The sequence below is a fragment of the Sebastes umbrosus genome, chromosome 1 (genome assembly GCF_015220745.1).
Source record: "Sebastes umbrosus isolate fSebUmb1 chromosome 1, fSebUmb1.pri, whole genome shotgun sequence".
NCBI classification, from domain to species: Eukaryota; Metazoa; Chordata; class Actinopteri; order Perciformes; family Sebastidae; genus Sebastes; species Sebastes umbrosus.
The window spans coordinates 5,966,014-5,983,417 of record NC_051269.1 but is presented as its reverse complement, the minus strand read 5'-3'; the positions used below and the strand labels follow the sequence as shown (position 1 = coordinate 5,983,417).

Below are 17,404 nucleotides of genomic sequence, written 5' to 3'. Positions count from 1 at the left end.
GAAATCACTATATATACTGTACCGTGGTCACAGCAGAAATCAGTAGAGTGAGATTCCTCTGACAGTATAGGCAGATTTCAGGCTGCTTGTATTGGTTGCTACGGGGAACAACATAATCTATCAGAGAAACAGGGACACAGTGTTTTTCTCTGCATTGATTTACCACGGCTGAAGTTGCTTTTTACTTTTAAAGACAATAAATAAGGCTCGTGCTCATGTTGTCATGACGTTAATCGCAATTAATCGCAAATTACTCACACAGTTTTCATCTGTTCAAAATGTCCCTTAAAGGGAGATTTGAGTGGACAAATATGCTGGTTTATGCAAATGTATATGTATATATTTATTATTGGAAATCAATTAACAACACAAAACAATGACAGATATTGTCCAGAAACGCTCACAGGTACTGCATTTAGCATAAAACAATATGCTCAAATCATAACATGGCAAACTGCAGCCCAACAGGCAACAACAGCTGTCAGTGTGTCAGTGTGCTGACTTGACTATGACTTGCCCCAAAACTGCATGTGGTTATCATAAAGTGGGCATGTCTGTAAAGGGGAGACTCGTGGGTACCCATAGAACCCATTTTCATTCACATATCTGGAGGTCAAAAGGTCAAGGGACCCCTTTGAAAATGGACATGACAGTTATTCCTCCCTAAAATTTAGTATAATTTAGGAGCGTTATTTAGCCTCCTTCTCAACAAGCTAGTATGACATGGTTGGTACCAACAGAGATATCTTCACTCTAGCTTTAAAACTGAGCCCGCTACAACCTAAAAATCACAAGTTGCGTTAATGCGTAAAAGAAATTAGTGGCGTTAAAGCAAATTTGCGTTAATGCGTTATCACTGCGTTAACTGTGACAGCTCTACTTATCATTATTGTAACTATGGTTTTGAGCTAATTATACTGATGAAACCAGAAAAAGACCAAAGGAGACACTGGACTTACTCAGGGACTTAGGCAGTCAGTTAAATGAGTTCTACATTTGACTTACGGAGTGTTGCAATTAGCTTCTGCTGTATCCACAGCTTTAACGAGAAGTCTGCCTCAGTCCTGCTTTTCCCATTCTGCTCTCTGTCCCTCTCTTCTCTGTCACTTCCCCCAGCCCTCCTGCATTGCCATTCTCCATCCATCCCTCAGACATAATTATAAAATGTTGAGGCTTATAGTGATCAAACAGCTTGGGACAGAATCATTCCTATACAAATGCTATTTAAATAATTAAATTATAGTAAATAAGTAGTCCGCTTGCAGTGGGTCTTTTCAGACATGACAACATCGGGAAAAACATTTTAAAACTACATTAGACTAATGTTGAATTTTTCTTTTGTTTTGTACTTTACTCCTTTACTCCTCTGCTTCTGGCTGGATACCTGCGCTGGGTGCTCACTGATATCATGACTGGAAAAGGAAAGTCATTTTCTCTGAATAAAAAACAAGTGTGCACGGGGAAAGCACCTGTAGTTGAAGCCACCCTCGTCAAGTGGATTGATAACACCTCGTCATGTAATGCCCCCAAAGTGAAACGTTGCCTACCGGCTCCTCTCATGCAGCTCATGCATTTTTCCTCCTACCAGGTAGTACATTCATTTTTAACCTTAATAAAAACCAAAGACATGACATTTGACACCAGGGAGGTGAGAGCCCATGACCCTGTAATCATTGGTGACAATGCAATTGAGCAAGTGTGCTCCCAAACGTATGTGGGTGTACAAATGGACAATACTTTAAAGGTCCCATGTTGTAAAAAGTGACATTTTTATGGCTTTTATATTATAAAGCAGGTTTAAATTCTATATAAATACTGTGAAAGTATCAAAACGCTTAATCCACAGAGAAATACACACAGCCCGTATTCAGGAACTGAGCTTTTGAAACAAGCCGTCAGGTTTTCTGTCCATTTGTGATGTCACAAATATACAATATTTAGACCATTTCAAAGTTTTAAACGCAAACATACTAAATGGGTCCCATTTTATTTCCTGTTGCAGTGTATGTGAATGACATCAGCTGACAGGATGTAATCATGGACCCAAGCTGTTTCCCAGCAACGCAATTCTGTTACAATTCCATTGAAATGTACTAAAACGGTGTGTTTCAGACAGAGGGTAAATAAAGTATATTCAAGCAGACAGCATGAGGAAAATAACGTTTTTTTAAAACATTAAAGTATGTAAACATGTTCTAGTAGAAACCCAAAATACAAGTAAGAAATTGAAAATGAGCATGATATGGGACCTTTAAATTGGAGTGCCCACGTTGATTATCTGTGTGCTAGGCTGGCTCAGAGACTTCGCTTTGTTAAGATTAGATATGGTGTGGCATCGTGTCACGACGCCCTTACTGTCCAGTTCAAATCGAGAATGGACATCATGGTGAAAGCAGCAATGAAAGTGATAGGACAGAAAGTATATCTGTCCTATCACACTATATAGATAGGAGAGAACTGTCTTCAGATATGCAGACAGACTTCTGAAGGAGCCGTCACACATTCTGTACTCTGAATACAAACGATTACCTTCAGGGAGACGTCTCAGGGCTGGACTGCTTCAAGCTTTGTTTCCTCCCGACGTCTAGAACACTACTCAACAAGAAAACAGGTTGGTTCTGTACTTAACAGGAAGGAGGCGCTGTGCTATTTTGTATTATGTCTTATGGCTTCATATTATTATACATATTTTCCTCAGTGAAAATATTTCAATATTGGACATGTTCTTCTACAGTGTTTTGGGTGTATCACTGTAAAGTCTTGTTTTTTAATGTCTATTTATTTATTTATATATATCTTTCTCAGGGAATGTGCAATATTGGACATGTTTTTCTGCTGTGTCTTGGTGTACTACTGTAATGTCTTGTCGGCTATGCATTGTTTTAAGCTGATTGCAGCTGTGTGCAGCACTTTTGCCCAAACAAAATTACCCCTTGGGACAATTAAGTATATCTTATCTTATCTTAAGTGAGCGAGGAGCCTGTCCTGGCGGTTTCACAGTAGTTCCCTCAGACAATATACAGTATGACGAAGATGCACATCAGAGGGGGATTTAGAAGTGGGCGGCCGACTGAACCGGAGTTGGTGATTGTTGGAAACACTAACCGAGACGGTTTCGGTGAGTTTTTGTCTCTGTCAAGTTTGACTGAAGTGTGTTTTACAATTTGTTGCACTACAACAGCTGATACTATGGCAGCAGGGGAGAGGGTGCGCACACACACACACACACACACACACACACACACCCCTAATGTAGACCTATAGCTAAATGTTGCAAAATTACTTTTACTCCACCATGAAAGATTCATGGTGTCTGTCTGAGTCACTCCACTCCACCATAAAGTATGCAGGTTGTGCACTTAACTGGCAACCATTTGTTGTGAAGTGAATGCAGTGGAATGGGGGAAGGAGAAGCGACATCTATAGTTGCTGAATGTTAACAACATTATCAATTGCACCTTTCAGTTCATTTTAAATACAGTATATTACACAGGCGGGGGGCAATGGACATTTCTTTTTTTTTTTTATTCCTTTTATATTCCATAATATGCAGGCTAGAGTCTTGCTGGCCATAAGGCAGTATTTGAGTACAGTAATATTTACAATATGGCCAAAGAGACACCTTTTAATGTTCACATTTTTCAAAATAAATGGGAGAAATACAGAGGTACGTACTGAATGGTGGATTTTGTGCACAGCTAACGATATCCAGTGTTTCAACAGCAGTCAAAGTCGGTGTGTATTTAGGACCTGCTTCACACTGTAATGTGATCGTTAAAACACTCTCGAAAAAGAGATTGAATCCAGATGTGTACATGTATATAAACATGCAAATCACCAAAATCAGTGCTTACAATCCAACTGAAAGACCTCAAGGAGAAAAAGAAATCCATATGGCTGCATCTTAGCTGCTTTCTGGAAATGTTGGCACATTTGCACACAATACCAGATGGGAAATTATAAAAAAAATTCCCACATGTCCCACTTGGAATTGCTACTAGGAGGCTGATCTCAACAGTACTTCCCAGTTGGCAGCTCATATTCCGGGTGAATGTGATGTGAGACTAGCATGGCATAAGCCACACACACACACACACACACACACACACACACACACACACACACACACACATGCACACACGTCAGGCGCACAAATACAAGTGTGGCAAGTCCACATGTCTGTTTGAAAGGAAGGCATTTTTGGGTGAGTTGTTGTGTAAGAGCCTGAGCATCGATCCACTCTAAAAGCAGCCCAAAGCAACTGCTGTCACTCCCGCTGACCTACTTCAACTATCATCCAAAACAAAAGACGAGCAGAAAGAGCGGCGAGAAATAAAACACAAAAGAGGCACAGAGAGAGACAATAACTAGAGTCACCATCTGTGTTAATTCTCTTCCCAACCTCCTCCTTTTATCTTCCTCCATCATGTTTTCTCTGGAGAGTTGCACAGCACACACAGAAAAAAAGAGGGGAAACAAAAGGACTTCAAACAAGGCTTTTAAACCCCGTTGAGAAAGACTAGCTAATGGTCAGGCATCATCAGCCAGAGAACAGGAAGGAGGAATGATGCCCCCATCGCTCGCTTCCTTGTTGACTCATTCCCTGTTTCATATTCTGTTGGTCTTTGCATCATTTCCTGTCTTGACTTTGAATTCTTGTTTTTTTTATCCGTTGCTCTTTAAAGGTGCTGTTTGTAACTTCTTACATGTAGAAATTATTGTGGGTCAGTGTCCAATGCGTGTTCAGACTCAGACTCCAACACAAACTACACAGAAACACCAAAACCGCAAAGTTCTATCTAGTGAAGCCCGTCTTGCAAAACAGTGTTAACTCTTCTGCTTCGTGTCGGGAGGACCGCGGTCAGAAGACACAGGAGGAGACCGTAGCTTTGGTCTCCAGAGCCGGAGTGTCTGCTCCTCTGCCTGCCTGCTTGCCTTCATTCACACGCCGCACTCGTTCGTGCATGCGCGCACACTCCACACTGCAGAAGAGTTAGTTTAACTCTGAGAATATCTAGTGAATGTACAGTGGACGTTTGTGCAGAAATAACTGCTGCAGCTCCTCCAGACCAACAGAGGTTTCCCGTGTCTTGTGAAGTAACGGGGCTCCGGAGCGATTAACGTTATCATGTCCGACCAAAACTCCGGTGTCTCCTCTGTTCCCTCCGGCCGCGGTCGGGAGGCTGAGGCAGGAACGGCCAACACTAGGATCAGCAGTGATTCATGGAGAGACCTTCGTCTGGTCAGCTAACATTACTGCCAAGCAGCTGAAATATAGAGTGATATTGTGGTTTTAGCTGACGTGTGTTGCCTCACTGTTTTGACCGATGCTCGTTCATGTCTATGTAGAGCGAGCGCGAGCAACAGGACGCTGACAGGTCTCGCTGTTAACAAGCAATTTGTGATTCTTACAGAGAGCCCATTTAAGTGAGGCACACTGAAAAAAATAGCCAATATGTGTGAAAGACGAGGTGTAGTACTACAGGGCACAGCTTTGATGTCATCGCTGGTGTTAACTGTGGACTGCAGCCTTTAGGGCCAAGCCTCCTATGACCTACAACACACGCTGTTGTCTCAAGGACAAACTCTGTGAAACAAGTCCTGCTCTGTGTGTCATTGTGAAAAGATGGATTTTTGCTCAAAAATGTAACTACATGTCGGTAACATGGCGGCCATGGAGATACTGAACTGCGATTGGTCAACATTATACAAGATGAAGTAACCAGCTAACACACATCTAATAATGCTATTTCCAGTAGCTCATTATTTCCAGATGATGATTTGAGTATCTGATTATCTCAAGGTAAACAGTGTTATTGTCATAATGACTTAAATATGTAATTTTCTAGAGATAAAAAAATATTATTATTATTACTTCCACCAAGGCCAAAGGCCTCTGGCCAAGGAGCTTATGTTTTCATTGGCGTTGGTTTGTTTGTTTGTCTGTTAGCAGGATTACTCCAAAAATTTGCGATGGATTTGAATGACATTTTTTGGAGGGGAGGGGTGTGGCACAATGTACAATCCATTCGATTTTGGTGGCGATCCGGATCATGATACAGATTCAGGAATTTTTTTAAGAATTCCGATCAGCCTGAGCATTAAGACCACAGGGTACAACACATGCGCAGTGTAACTGATGATGCGTTCATGACTCATGCCTCCTTCCTCGAGCAGAGAGGTACGTGTGTAGATGTGTGGCAAGACTCTGAGGTGCGGCGGCAGCTGCTGGCCGACCGCGATGAGAAAGAAAAAAGCGGTAGATGAAGGGATGAGAGACAACGTAGTGTAACGTTAAACAGACATAACAAGGCTGCTGAATGAGAGAGGCATCTGCCGATACGTTACACGGAAACACACCATGTTAATAATAAGTCGACCGACTTGGCAGAGGTCTGCGCTCTCCGAGTGCAATTCTAGTTATTATTATGTTTCTGGGACACAGAGGAATGAGTTGCAATGGCAGGAGTGACTTCCCCTTTAACAATGGAATATGAAAGCCTGTTATCCTGAAATAATAACACATTTAAGCCTTGATACCAATATTACAAGATTTTTCTTGATAATGGATTTAAATCTCAAAATAATAATAATAATGTTTTAATATTTCAGGTAACAAGATGATTCATTTATGAGATACCAGGCCTAAATATGGCTGCACTGAGGTTCCATACTTGTATGTAACCTCATCCTTGATTAAATGTCTGTAAATCATTACAAACACGTGCAATATTCTCCACCTGTTAATGTGTTTCCTCACCTGTTTGTAGGAGACATAGATGGGTCTGCTGAAGATGATCCACTCCACCACCTTGCTGCATGGCGGCGTGGTCAGAGAGCCGGTGTAGCGGTAGTAACTCCCCAGCGCGGACGGTAGCAGGTCCTTCAGCACGAACGGCGCCAGGACAGTCTCTTTTTCTACATGAGAGAGGTCAGGACAGATCAATACAACATGATCAACACAACACTCGTTATTTCACTGCAAAACTACACAGACCGGTTTTTCTGGAGCCGATCCAGGTGCTGTACTGTTCCACAGCCTTTAGGTTTATGCTATTGATTTCATTTGCATTGTGCCCGCCTCGTTCGATGTCCCCTGTATTGACAGACATAATTGCGCTGAACACCTATAATTATACCTCTCTTGGTGTTGGATGGCGTACAGAAAACAATCACATCTCCAAGCCCAATATTGACACAGTGGATTTATTCACTGACTAACAATGCGTGCTCCAAACAAAAGCCCTCACTATATGAAACACACATGCAGCGGTAAGGGAGGTTTACAGCAAGAAAGTCTGTTTCCTTTCTATATGACACTTCCAGTGAGAGCAATTCAGATAACACAACACACAGCAATTAAAGTCATGTGGTAAAAACACACTACGGTGACGTTTATCAATTTCTTTTCTGAGTGGCTGGCCTTGAGCTACCGCTGACCTCAGAAGAGATGTTAATTGGATGACTAATAACTTCTGCTGAACATAATGAAAAAAAGAAAAAAATCATTCTAATGAGCTGCATGTGACATAAGAAGGGGAGCCAAATGTGATTGGCTGGTTGAATCTCATGTTTTCTGATCTAAAGAGCCCACAATAAACTGACTGGGTTGTCTTATTTCACAGTCTGTGGGTTGGTAGGAACTCCAGATACCGAGATGGATGGATGTGCACGAACACTGACAAAGAGAGTTTTTCACATGTCCCCTTTAAGCTACAGCTTTGTATTTTCCAAAGTAGCTTATTAAGATAATTCTTTCTTTCTCTCTGAGTATGAGAATCATCTGCATCGGTGGGTGTCACATGCTACAAGTACATACTCACACACCGTAGTGAAAGAGTGTAGATAATAAGTTGCATTAGCCTAGCAGGTTAACAGACTGTCTCCTTAGCTACTAGTTGTTCCACTGTGTTAACCAGCTAGTTGCTAACGTTGTCTGTTTGCTGCTGAGACGAGGTTTCAATTCAATTCATTTTCATATAGCGTCGAATCATAACAGAAGTTATCTCAAGATGCTTTATTAACTGTACTCTGTAATATAGAGACCCAACAAGAGATCTCCCATGAGCATGCATTCTTATGCGACAGTGGCAAGAAGAAACCCCTTTAGCGGGCCGAACCAGGCTCTGGGCGGGCGCCCATCTGCCTCGACCGGTTGGTCATCTGAAAAGCCCCCCCCCTTTCACATTGTAGTCATGTGATCTGCTGTTAATATAAAAAATATTGAATAGCGCAGCTTTAAATGATGAATTAAAAGTTCAAATTAGAAAGTGTCCTGAAGAGTAATACATGGGGGTTTTATTCAGAGAAAGCTGCACAGCTGGACAGAAAGCTGTCATTCCAAACATTACCTCTTACTGCCTTAAGAGGTGAGCATTTATCTGGTGCAACTTGAAACGTTGCGTAAGATGGTCACATTTAAGACTGAATATCAGCTATTGTGTTCACACCTTATCATTCATCTGCCTCGAAACACTCGGAACAAAACAAGCTTTGTAGATGAGGAGAGGAGGAAGTGGAAAGGGAGGGAAGGAGAGAGCGTGACAGGAGGAGGGTGGAGTTGTCATCAGAGAAGAGAAGAAGGAGCGAAGAAGGAGTGAAGGTGTGGAAGGAGGGGTTGAAAAAAGAAAAAGAAACTGGCAACAAAGGGAGAGAAAATAAGAGATGAGAGGAAGGAGGAGAAAGCATTTGATCCACCGTTCCAATGGAAACATGTGAGGAAGGAAGGTGACAGGAAGGGAAGTAAAGAGTGAGGAAGTGTGTACGAGTGTCCGGGGCGCGGGGTGATGCGTGCTGTGGGACGGGTCACTTGACAGGGACGGCGATGGGCGGAGGGGGGAGATGCACTGTCTTTATCGCCGATGCACTGTTTTTATTGCCGACCCCCTCCTCCCCGCCTCTTCCTCTAACTCCCCCTTCCTTCTCTTCCTCTTCACCCTCCCGCTGACAAGCCTTGTCTCCCGCTGCCTCCCCGACGCCGAGTTCAGAGATGTATTTTCAGCTCCGTCGCATCCACGCGACAGAGCGAGCCGGTGGAAGCTGGAAGAGTCGGATACGGGAGGGAATGTGGTGGGAGTTGGTTGGTGGGGTGTACTTGGAGGAAGGGAGGATGACGGGACAGGCCTTATGCATCTGAATTAGTGCTCTCAAGAGCCAAACACGCTTTGGCAAACACAGGATTCAGGAAAACGTCTAAACACACGAGACACAAACTTATTGCTCTCGTGCGCTCTGTGCCACATGCAAGCATACAGCGCTTGAAAGAGGAAAAAGATGAAGATTTAGCGTGGTGAGGCAGCTTGTGCAGTTTTCTCCCAATAGCACCAGCGATTGAGGAAGCATCAGAGACGGTGGAGAATGGCCCAGGAAAGTGTAACATCAGGCGGAGCAGAGTGACAAGTGTTTTAATCTCTGAGCGCCCTGTGATGCATCAGAAGCTCATCTAATCAAGTCGTAATATTTCATTGCACAGGGAGGGAAAGCACACACATTTAGCACAAAGTCACATATTGGCAACACCCAAGAACTCTGACTGGCGGAGCAGAGATTGATCTTTATGACACGGTCGTACTGTCTCTGTCCAGCTCGTGACAGTGATCTGAAGAACTTTGAAACCTTTATGACAAAACTTAACAGATTCGAGTTGCACATCACCGTGCGCCAAATCACATGGTTTCAGCAGGTGAAGCTTCATTACATTAAAGCAGCAGTAGTGGGTAGAAATGAAGCAAATATGATTAAAAAAAGTTTTTTTTTATAAAACGGTCGCTATATCCTGACAGTAGTGCATGAGACAGGTAATGTGAAAACAAGGCAAAAGTGAGCATGGTTCACAAACCCCCGCTCACTGCTTGACCCCATCTAAAGTAGGGCCTAAGGTTTTGACCTTTTGGAAAAATTTCCAAAATTTTGGGCACCCTGGACTTCTTAATTTTTGTGGACTCACTGTCAACCATCAGACCAAATTTGAAGTTCCAAAGTTAAATAGTTTTCGAGTTCTGCTCCGGAAACGGAAGTGTGACACGCGGAACGCTATATATCAACTCGATAAGTCAACCTCAATCTGGCTATGAGCGCGTTCACATAAAAGGTAGTGGGGTTTTTTGCAGCACATGACCAATCACAAACATGGACAAGTCTACTGTTAGCAGAGCTTCTTCATATTAGGACAATTATGAAGAAGTTAAACACATAATCCCGACTAAAAGTCACACAATTGAAGCTGCCAAATACAGAAAGGACGGCTGGCAAAAGAAAAAAAATGTCAATGTGTGAATGTCTATATTATTAACAGACTGATCACTGCTCCATCTAGAGCACAATAGATCTGACTTTAATTAAGCTACTTCGTGTATTCCGTTAAATTAATGTGTAGTTTATAGAATAGAATGGCAGAGAGGGAGAGACTTTATTATTGATTTGTGGCGTTTATGTCTCTTGTATCCTTCTTTCAGCTGCGTCTCTGTCTCCGGTGGATATATATTGTATACCCTGCTGGGCCACCCCCCCCACTTGCTGCCACTTTGTGCCACCTGAAGGTGCTGAAGGCCGCTCACTGCAACTCTTGAAAGAAAGGGACTTTAGTAAAAGACACCCTGAATCGGAAACGGGCAGCTCTTCCCATCCTGTGGACCACCGGCCCACTGCGAGCCCAACTCTTTATAACACGCTGAGATCGGCACACAGCCGACCTGAGAAACCAGGACCCGAAGAATTATCTCTCTGGCTGCTCTGCCCTCCTGCCTCTGGTTCCTGAATCCTAACCTATATGACCTGTGCCCTGCAGCTCCGCTGTGTGATGCACATCGTGCTGAAGACATGGTTCCAGCAACTACGAAGAAAAGGAGACATCAAATGTGACTCCCTCCAGCTAAGAAAGAAAGGGGGGGTGAGATTACACAGCGACTCCCTGCAGCAGAAATCGTGAGATGGAGACGGAGAAAAACGATTCACGCTGAACCGCGTCGAGGGAGACGAGACGACAATCTCTGAAGATGCTGGAGAACGCCGAAGAGAGCTGCTGCTGAAGAGAAACGAAACGGAGCCGATCATGTCCAAAATGCTGAGGTCCAATGAAAACCTGCTGCCACTCCCGCCAGTTTACTTTTCATCTGTCCATCAGTACTGTCAGGTGATATCAATACATTTTCAGATGTGAAAGAGTTTGATGTTATCAAACAAATTTAGAGCCATAAATAAGTAATGTTAGTTTAAGAAGCTGATATTGGATATTATAATGCAGAACCCATTAAGAAATTCATCAACAAGCTTATGCCTAAAATAGGATCTCACCTAAATATAGAATTAATATGAAACTGCTTCACAATCTTGCTGAGCGGTGCATTAATAAATTGAAACTAAATTTATATATATATATAATATCAAATTTTCCATGTTTTTCCAAAATTGGGTGGCGTCCTAAATGGAATCTAACGTTAAATTATGTTATTTAAACTAAGTGTGTATGATAGCTGAAGCTGAGTGTCATCACTCTCTGTCACCTTTTGCACCAATTCAGGGGTTTACGATTCATAATTTGGAGTTATCAATTACTGTTACATGTTTAGTTAAAGGGAATGTATGTATGAATCAGAAATTGCTTGTTAACAGCGACACCTGTGGTCGTTAAGTCAACGAAAGTCAGCGTCCTGTTGCTCGCACTCGCGCTTGTGCTCGCTCTACATAGACATGAACGAGCATCGCTCAAAACTAGTGAGTCTTGTCTGTCATTGTCTGTTATGAACGCTTTCGTTACTACCACATTGCATTGTGGGATATTTATGCTGGCGTACTGTCCAGTGTTGCATACTGTAATATTTCACGGGAAATTATATGCCATATACTAAGGTTTCGGACATACTACAAAATCTCACATACTGTTTTAGCTACTAAATAGCATGTCAGTGTGGCATTTGGGACACAACCCTGGAACAAGCTAGTGGACCTTACTGTTTCCAACAGGGAGCTTTCACACTCTACTTGGTTATGGTTAGGAAAAGGTTATGGTTAAAATAAAGATGCAGGCCACATCATGTTAAGCATTCAAAGAAATGACCAATGCAGGTTTTTTTTTGATGGGGACAAAATGAGTCTGTGTCAAACTCACAGCAACTACTGGTCTCCAAAAATGACACCGTTTTGATGGGTGTCACAAAAAATTGATCAGAGTCATCACAATCTGTAAAATGGTGTGTGAAAACAAAGCTTTGCAGTATTTTGGGGTAGTGAAATGCAGGGGAGATGAAGTGAATATTCACAAGACTGAAGTGTAATGTGACTGCACCTTTAGGTTCATACTAAGAGACTAACTAGATACATTGTTCTAATCAGCCCCCCAAAAATAGGGCTCCCCCAGAAGCTACGGTATAATTCAAACACTGTAATTTACCGTGTATATAATGTTTTTTATGTAAAATATATCCAACATTGAATGACTTCAGATCTAAAATGTTATTCCTTCATTTAACGCAGAGATTTCAAAAGTGGCAGAGAAAAAAAAATATTTGTCTGCCACAGTGGCAGGAAGTGAAAAAAGTTCATTTCAGACCCTGGTTACAGCGATCACAGCTGGCATACAGGCCAGGATGGAGACTGTGCAGTACTTACATCAGTGTATTGAAAGTAGTGAAAGCCTATAGCCAGAATTGGAGAAAATGACATGTGTTGTGCATATGTTGATGATGACGTTGTGTTCTTCCGTAAGAAGCTTAAGGACATGGTAGTGTAAAGATTACAACGTGTTTCCAAAGCTCCTGTAATACAAGGGAAGGAAATTGAATTGGCAGACAGCTGAAGAAGAGCAAATTGTTTTTTGAAGACAAATACAAATGCAGCTTGTTAAGTAGCCAACCTGAGGGTTTGCTTTTTCTGCAGAAAAATGAACATCATTTAACATGTCTGGTAACATGATGACTTTTTTATTGAAAACATTTTTTTAAATCTTGTGCACACGCCTGATTTGGCAGCTTGAGATAAAGCAGAATAACGGAGCTGGGACTGACCCTAACCAGAGTTAGCCATATATTTTTAATGTTGAACATCTTATAAATGTTTGATTCTTCAATATCTCAACAGCTACTGGATGGATTGCCATGGGATTTACTACAGATATGAGCGGTCCTCAGAGGATAAATCCTACTGACTTCAGTGATCCCTTGGCTTTTACTCTAGCACCAGCAGGTCCAAATTTACACTTAACCTGTGAAATATCTCAACATCTACTTGATGAAGCAGCACAACGTTTGATACAGACATTCGTTGTTCGCCACCATTTGTGGATTTGAGTGAAATGACAACTAATGTATAGATTGCAATGAAATGTGCTACACATGTTCAAGTATAGGCCTTCCCCTCGGATGGATTTGAATCACTTTGGTGATCCTGACAGAGCCATCATCTGGTCAAAAATGTAATTTCATTTGCAAAACTAATGAAAGAAGGGAACGTGGACACCTCCTCAATAAATTATAACCTTGTAACTAATAATTAGAATAATTACAATTACCATTCTACATGAAAGATCAGTAATCAAATCAGGCCAGCATCCTTTACTTACTAAATAAAAATAGTGTGCACATTATTATTAAAACAGCATGTTAGTTTTTCTATTTGACCCTTTTTGGGAGAACATTACGCCTCCATGCGTGGCTGAAAATGATGATATTCCATATCAAACAGCCCCTGTTAGCTGCCTAAAATAAGTGCTGGTGTCAGAATGAATTAGGTGTTTGTTTGCCTCTAGTGTTACCATGAGCACACAACCATTAAGCATCTACGATGAATCAGTGTAAATACAGTAGAGTCATTGATTTCTGAACTCTGATTCAGAAAGTGGATCTTGGAAAAGTCATATAGTGATGATGTGTTTCGATTATTAGGATTTTATGTTGTGTTATTTATGTATGTATTGCATGAACCCATAGTTACACCTTTGACAATAATGTTTTAATTAAATTAAAAGGTCATGAATGTTACTTCTCTCAGCATTAGCACATTAGCCGTAGCATTAGTTTTGCATAAATTAGTAGTTTTCTTTCATGAGATTTTCCTCCTTTGACCTTCTAACATAAAGAAACAAGTGAATGAGAACATTCTGATTAAACTAGTTTAGTTATCTCAGTATGTGTGGAAAAGGATAGTCCAGATATTAGGCATTTCAAATGTCTTTTCTTGAGTGTGTGTGTGTCTGAAATGTTCAATTACATTTCAAGAACAAGGCCTTTTCTGACACAGTGTACAGACTATAGAACTGCTAACCTGGTGTGTGTCTAGGGGCTAATAAGATAAGATAAGATATTCCTTTATTAGTCCCCCAGCGGAGGATTCAGTAATATCTTGTTGGTCACCCAAGGAGCCACCTAATAATACTGAGTTGCAGGGACAACTTGCTGTATTTCTTTTGCTTTCTTTTGTTAGTGGGCTTCAAGAGTAGCTGAAAGGACTAATTTGAAATTGGGAAATATGCTTATTCACTTTTTCTCCAGAGAGTTAGACGAGAAATCATAATCTCAGGTCTGTGTGTTACGTACGGGGCTGGAGCTGGGAGGCAATGAGCTTAGCTTAAACCGTAAAATTGGAAGCAGTGGAAACAGCTACGTTCTGTCCAAAGTAACAAAGTGAAAACTTGTTAAGCTCACTAATTAACGCATATCTTGTTTGTGTAATCCGTACCAGCACGGTAGTACTGCTGCGCAGATGGATAAACTCTTGTTCATTAAGATGTTGTCCTTCTAAAAGTAGAAAACGCATTTCTGTTTGTGTGCTGATTAAACCGATGTCTTGGTAAGTGTACTGTTGAGTTTTGGACGGAGCCAGGCTAGCAGTTTCCCCCTGTTTCCAATCTTTACGCTAAACTAAGCTAAGATAATCACCTCTAGGCTTATAAAAACAAATAGGCGTATTTCCCTAAATTAACTATTCTTTTAAAAGAAAAAGCAGTGTTTCACTGTTCTCTTCTGGCCTAAATCTGCATGTCTGCTCTACCTTAGAACAAGGACTGGGCTCTAGTTCTACAGTTAAACAGTGATGTCACAGTGTAATGACAAACCATGAGTATCCATCTACATCACTACAATGTGAAAATTTCAGCTGCTGGATGTGATGTCTGTTTTCACTGGTTGGAAACAGAAAAAAATGGGCACATAACTGACAGGGACAACTCTTAAATTAACATTACTTCTTTGACCTACATGACAAACATCAACTAACGGACCCTGGCAACCATCACCATGCCTGTGTCGACTGAAAATGACGTCAGTGGGACGGACACGTCATTTGCTACTGATTGGGTATGACAAACCTCCCATATCTAACACTTACTGTGTTCTCCTTTCTAAGGTTGTGTTAAGATGGTAACCCTTAATTTGTGAAACTCCTGCGAAATGACTCTTGACCTCTAATAGTTAAGGTTAGACATTGACCTCTAATAGTTAAGGTTAGGCATTGACCTTGAATGGTAAAGGTTAGACATTGACCTCTAATAGTTAAGGTTAGGCATTGACCTTGAATGGTAAAGGTTAGACATTGACCTCTAATAGTTAAGCTTAGGCATTGACCTTGAATGGTTAAGGTTAGACATTGACCTCTAATAGTTAAAGTTAGGCATTGACCTTGAATGGTTAAGGTTAGGCATTGACCTTGAATGGTTAAGGTTAGGCATTGACCTCCAATAGTTAAGGTTAGACATTGACCTCCAATATCTGCTGTCTGGCAGCGAGTCTCACATGTGTGAACTCTATAGTCCATTGGACTGGAGAAGAGGGACATGAGCAAGCAAAGTATAGCACTACTGCATGTCGTGAGATTTCAGAGTATTGTGCTCTAAGAAGTGTGTGTTTGTGGTATGTCCAGTAGAGTACAGTGCATAGAGGGACAGAGAGTGAGGCTTTTGGGATGTTGCCTTTGCTAACCTGCAGCATAAAGCTGTATATTTACACCCCCCCCTCCCTCTCTGTGTCAGCACTGTGTCATTTCCTCTGTTTATCTCTTCAAGTGTCTGTGCTCTCGCTGCTCTCATGTCACAGTGCTGAAATGAAGCCATTCCTCCTCACCAGCACATATTACAAGTCCATTAATTCACTATCTCACTCACGGCACAAAGTCTCCTCTGACTTGGCACTCTGCGACCCTGATTGGCAATTAATTCTAACGGGTGTACAATGCCTACGGTGGTTTCTCCTGATTTGAGGTACTGTGTCGACCCTGTGGCACTTTCTATAGGAATTCAAAGAAGAGAAATTCTGTGTTTCTCCCTTTTCTGTCTCCGTCTGTAGGCCTACTACTGTACCAGTATGTCTACTAGTCCTTTGCCGATGTGGTTTTAATCCCAAAGCGCTCTCTTTCACATCAGATCTGATGTGGCTCCGCTGCACAGTGCTTGCATGTTAAGCTTCTTTTTCATCCTCTCTTCAATAGGATTTCCAGAAATTTGGGGCAGGCACATCTATTTATCCGTCCTCCTTTCTTTCTTTCTTATGGTGCATTTTTGAGGATTTTATTCACAGCCTCCATCTTGATTTTTAGTGTATACTTGAGCAGTTTTGGCGTGACGGTAGTTTGCGATGCCAAGATGTTTTAAGACCATCATTTTGGACCGGCAGGTATTTACAGTTTTTGGTTTGATCAGCACACATTTCCTTCAGACTTTCTGGTGCACTGCATCTCAAACATGCCTCACTGAACAGAATACCCATTCTCTTCTTCAAGAACAAGGTGAACTAACTTGATTTTCCCTGGATATTTCTTTTTCTATATCTCAAAAACTACTTTCCGGATTGCAGCGGAATTCAGTATCGATATTAACCTTCTGAGACCTGCGGGCTCAGTTTTGACGCTCCATAGTTCTGCTAAATGTTGGCAAGGGAAAAACTGGCATGGCCATTTTCACAGGGGTCACCTCAAGATATGTGAATGAAAATGGGTTCTATGGATATGATAATCACGTGCAGTGTTTTGCATGCAGTATAAATGTGTTATTTTAGCCTATTCTAAAAAATTAGGTATTTGAATTTTTCTGCCTACTGGGGTCTATAAACAGTCTTGGAATTACATAAATTGGATATCACTGTAAAGCTGAGACTCTTGTGGATCCAATGAGCCCAACTGTATTCATGTGTGATGATGTTAGTCCCCGAAGGAGACATTTCATTGTAGTGAGACCATTTTTTTAAACTTGACGTCAGGGCATTCAGAAGATAGATTGGCTAGATTGACAATAAGGGGATTTGTGAGCAGTTTACACAACACAAGTGCTCAACATCCAATGGCAGAAAAATGCAATCCTATTGCAGAAATCTCCAAATGTCAAAAGTTTTTGATATCAAATTTTTCTATGTCGTTCCTCAAGGTCTTCTTCCACTTCTATGTGACATCTACCCTTGACCTTTTATCTCCCACTAAATGGTAA

The 17,404-nt window shown here is 41.5% G+C and overlaps 1 protein-coding gene across 3 annotated transcripts in view; it reads right to left on the bottom strand.

Annotated features, from left to right (window-relative positions):
• LOC119490712 (receptor-type tyrosine-protein phosphatase gamma-like) overlaps positions 1-17,404 on the bottom strand; it is a 460,745-nt gene that overhangs the window by 84,393 nt on the left and 358,948 nt on the right. For all 3 annotated transcript variants that reach the window (XM_037774207.1, XM_037774205.1, XM_037774206.1), the window contains exon 7: positions 6,761-6,918. In XM_037774207.1, the coding sequence (XP_037630135.1) occupies positions 6,761-6,918 (158 nt within the window). The remainder of the gene's footprint in view (positions 1-6,760; positions 6,919-17,404) is intronic.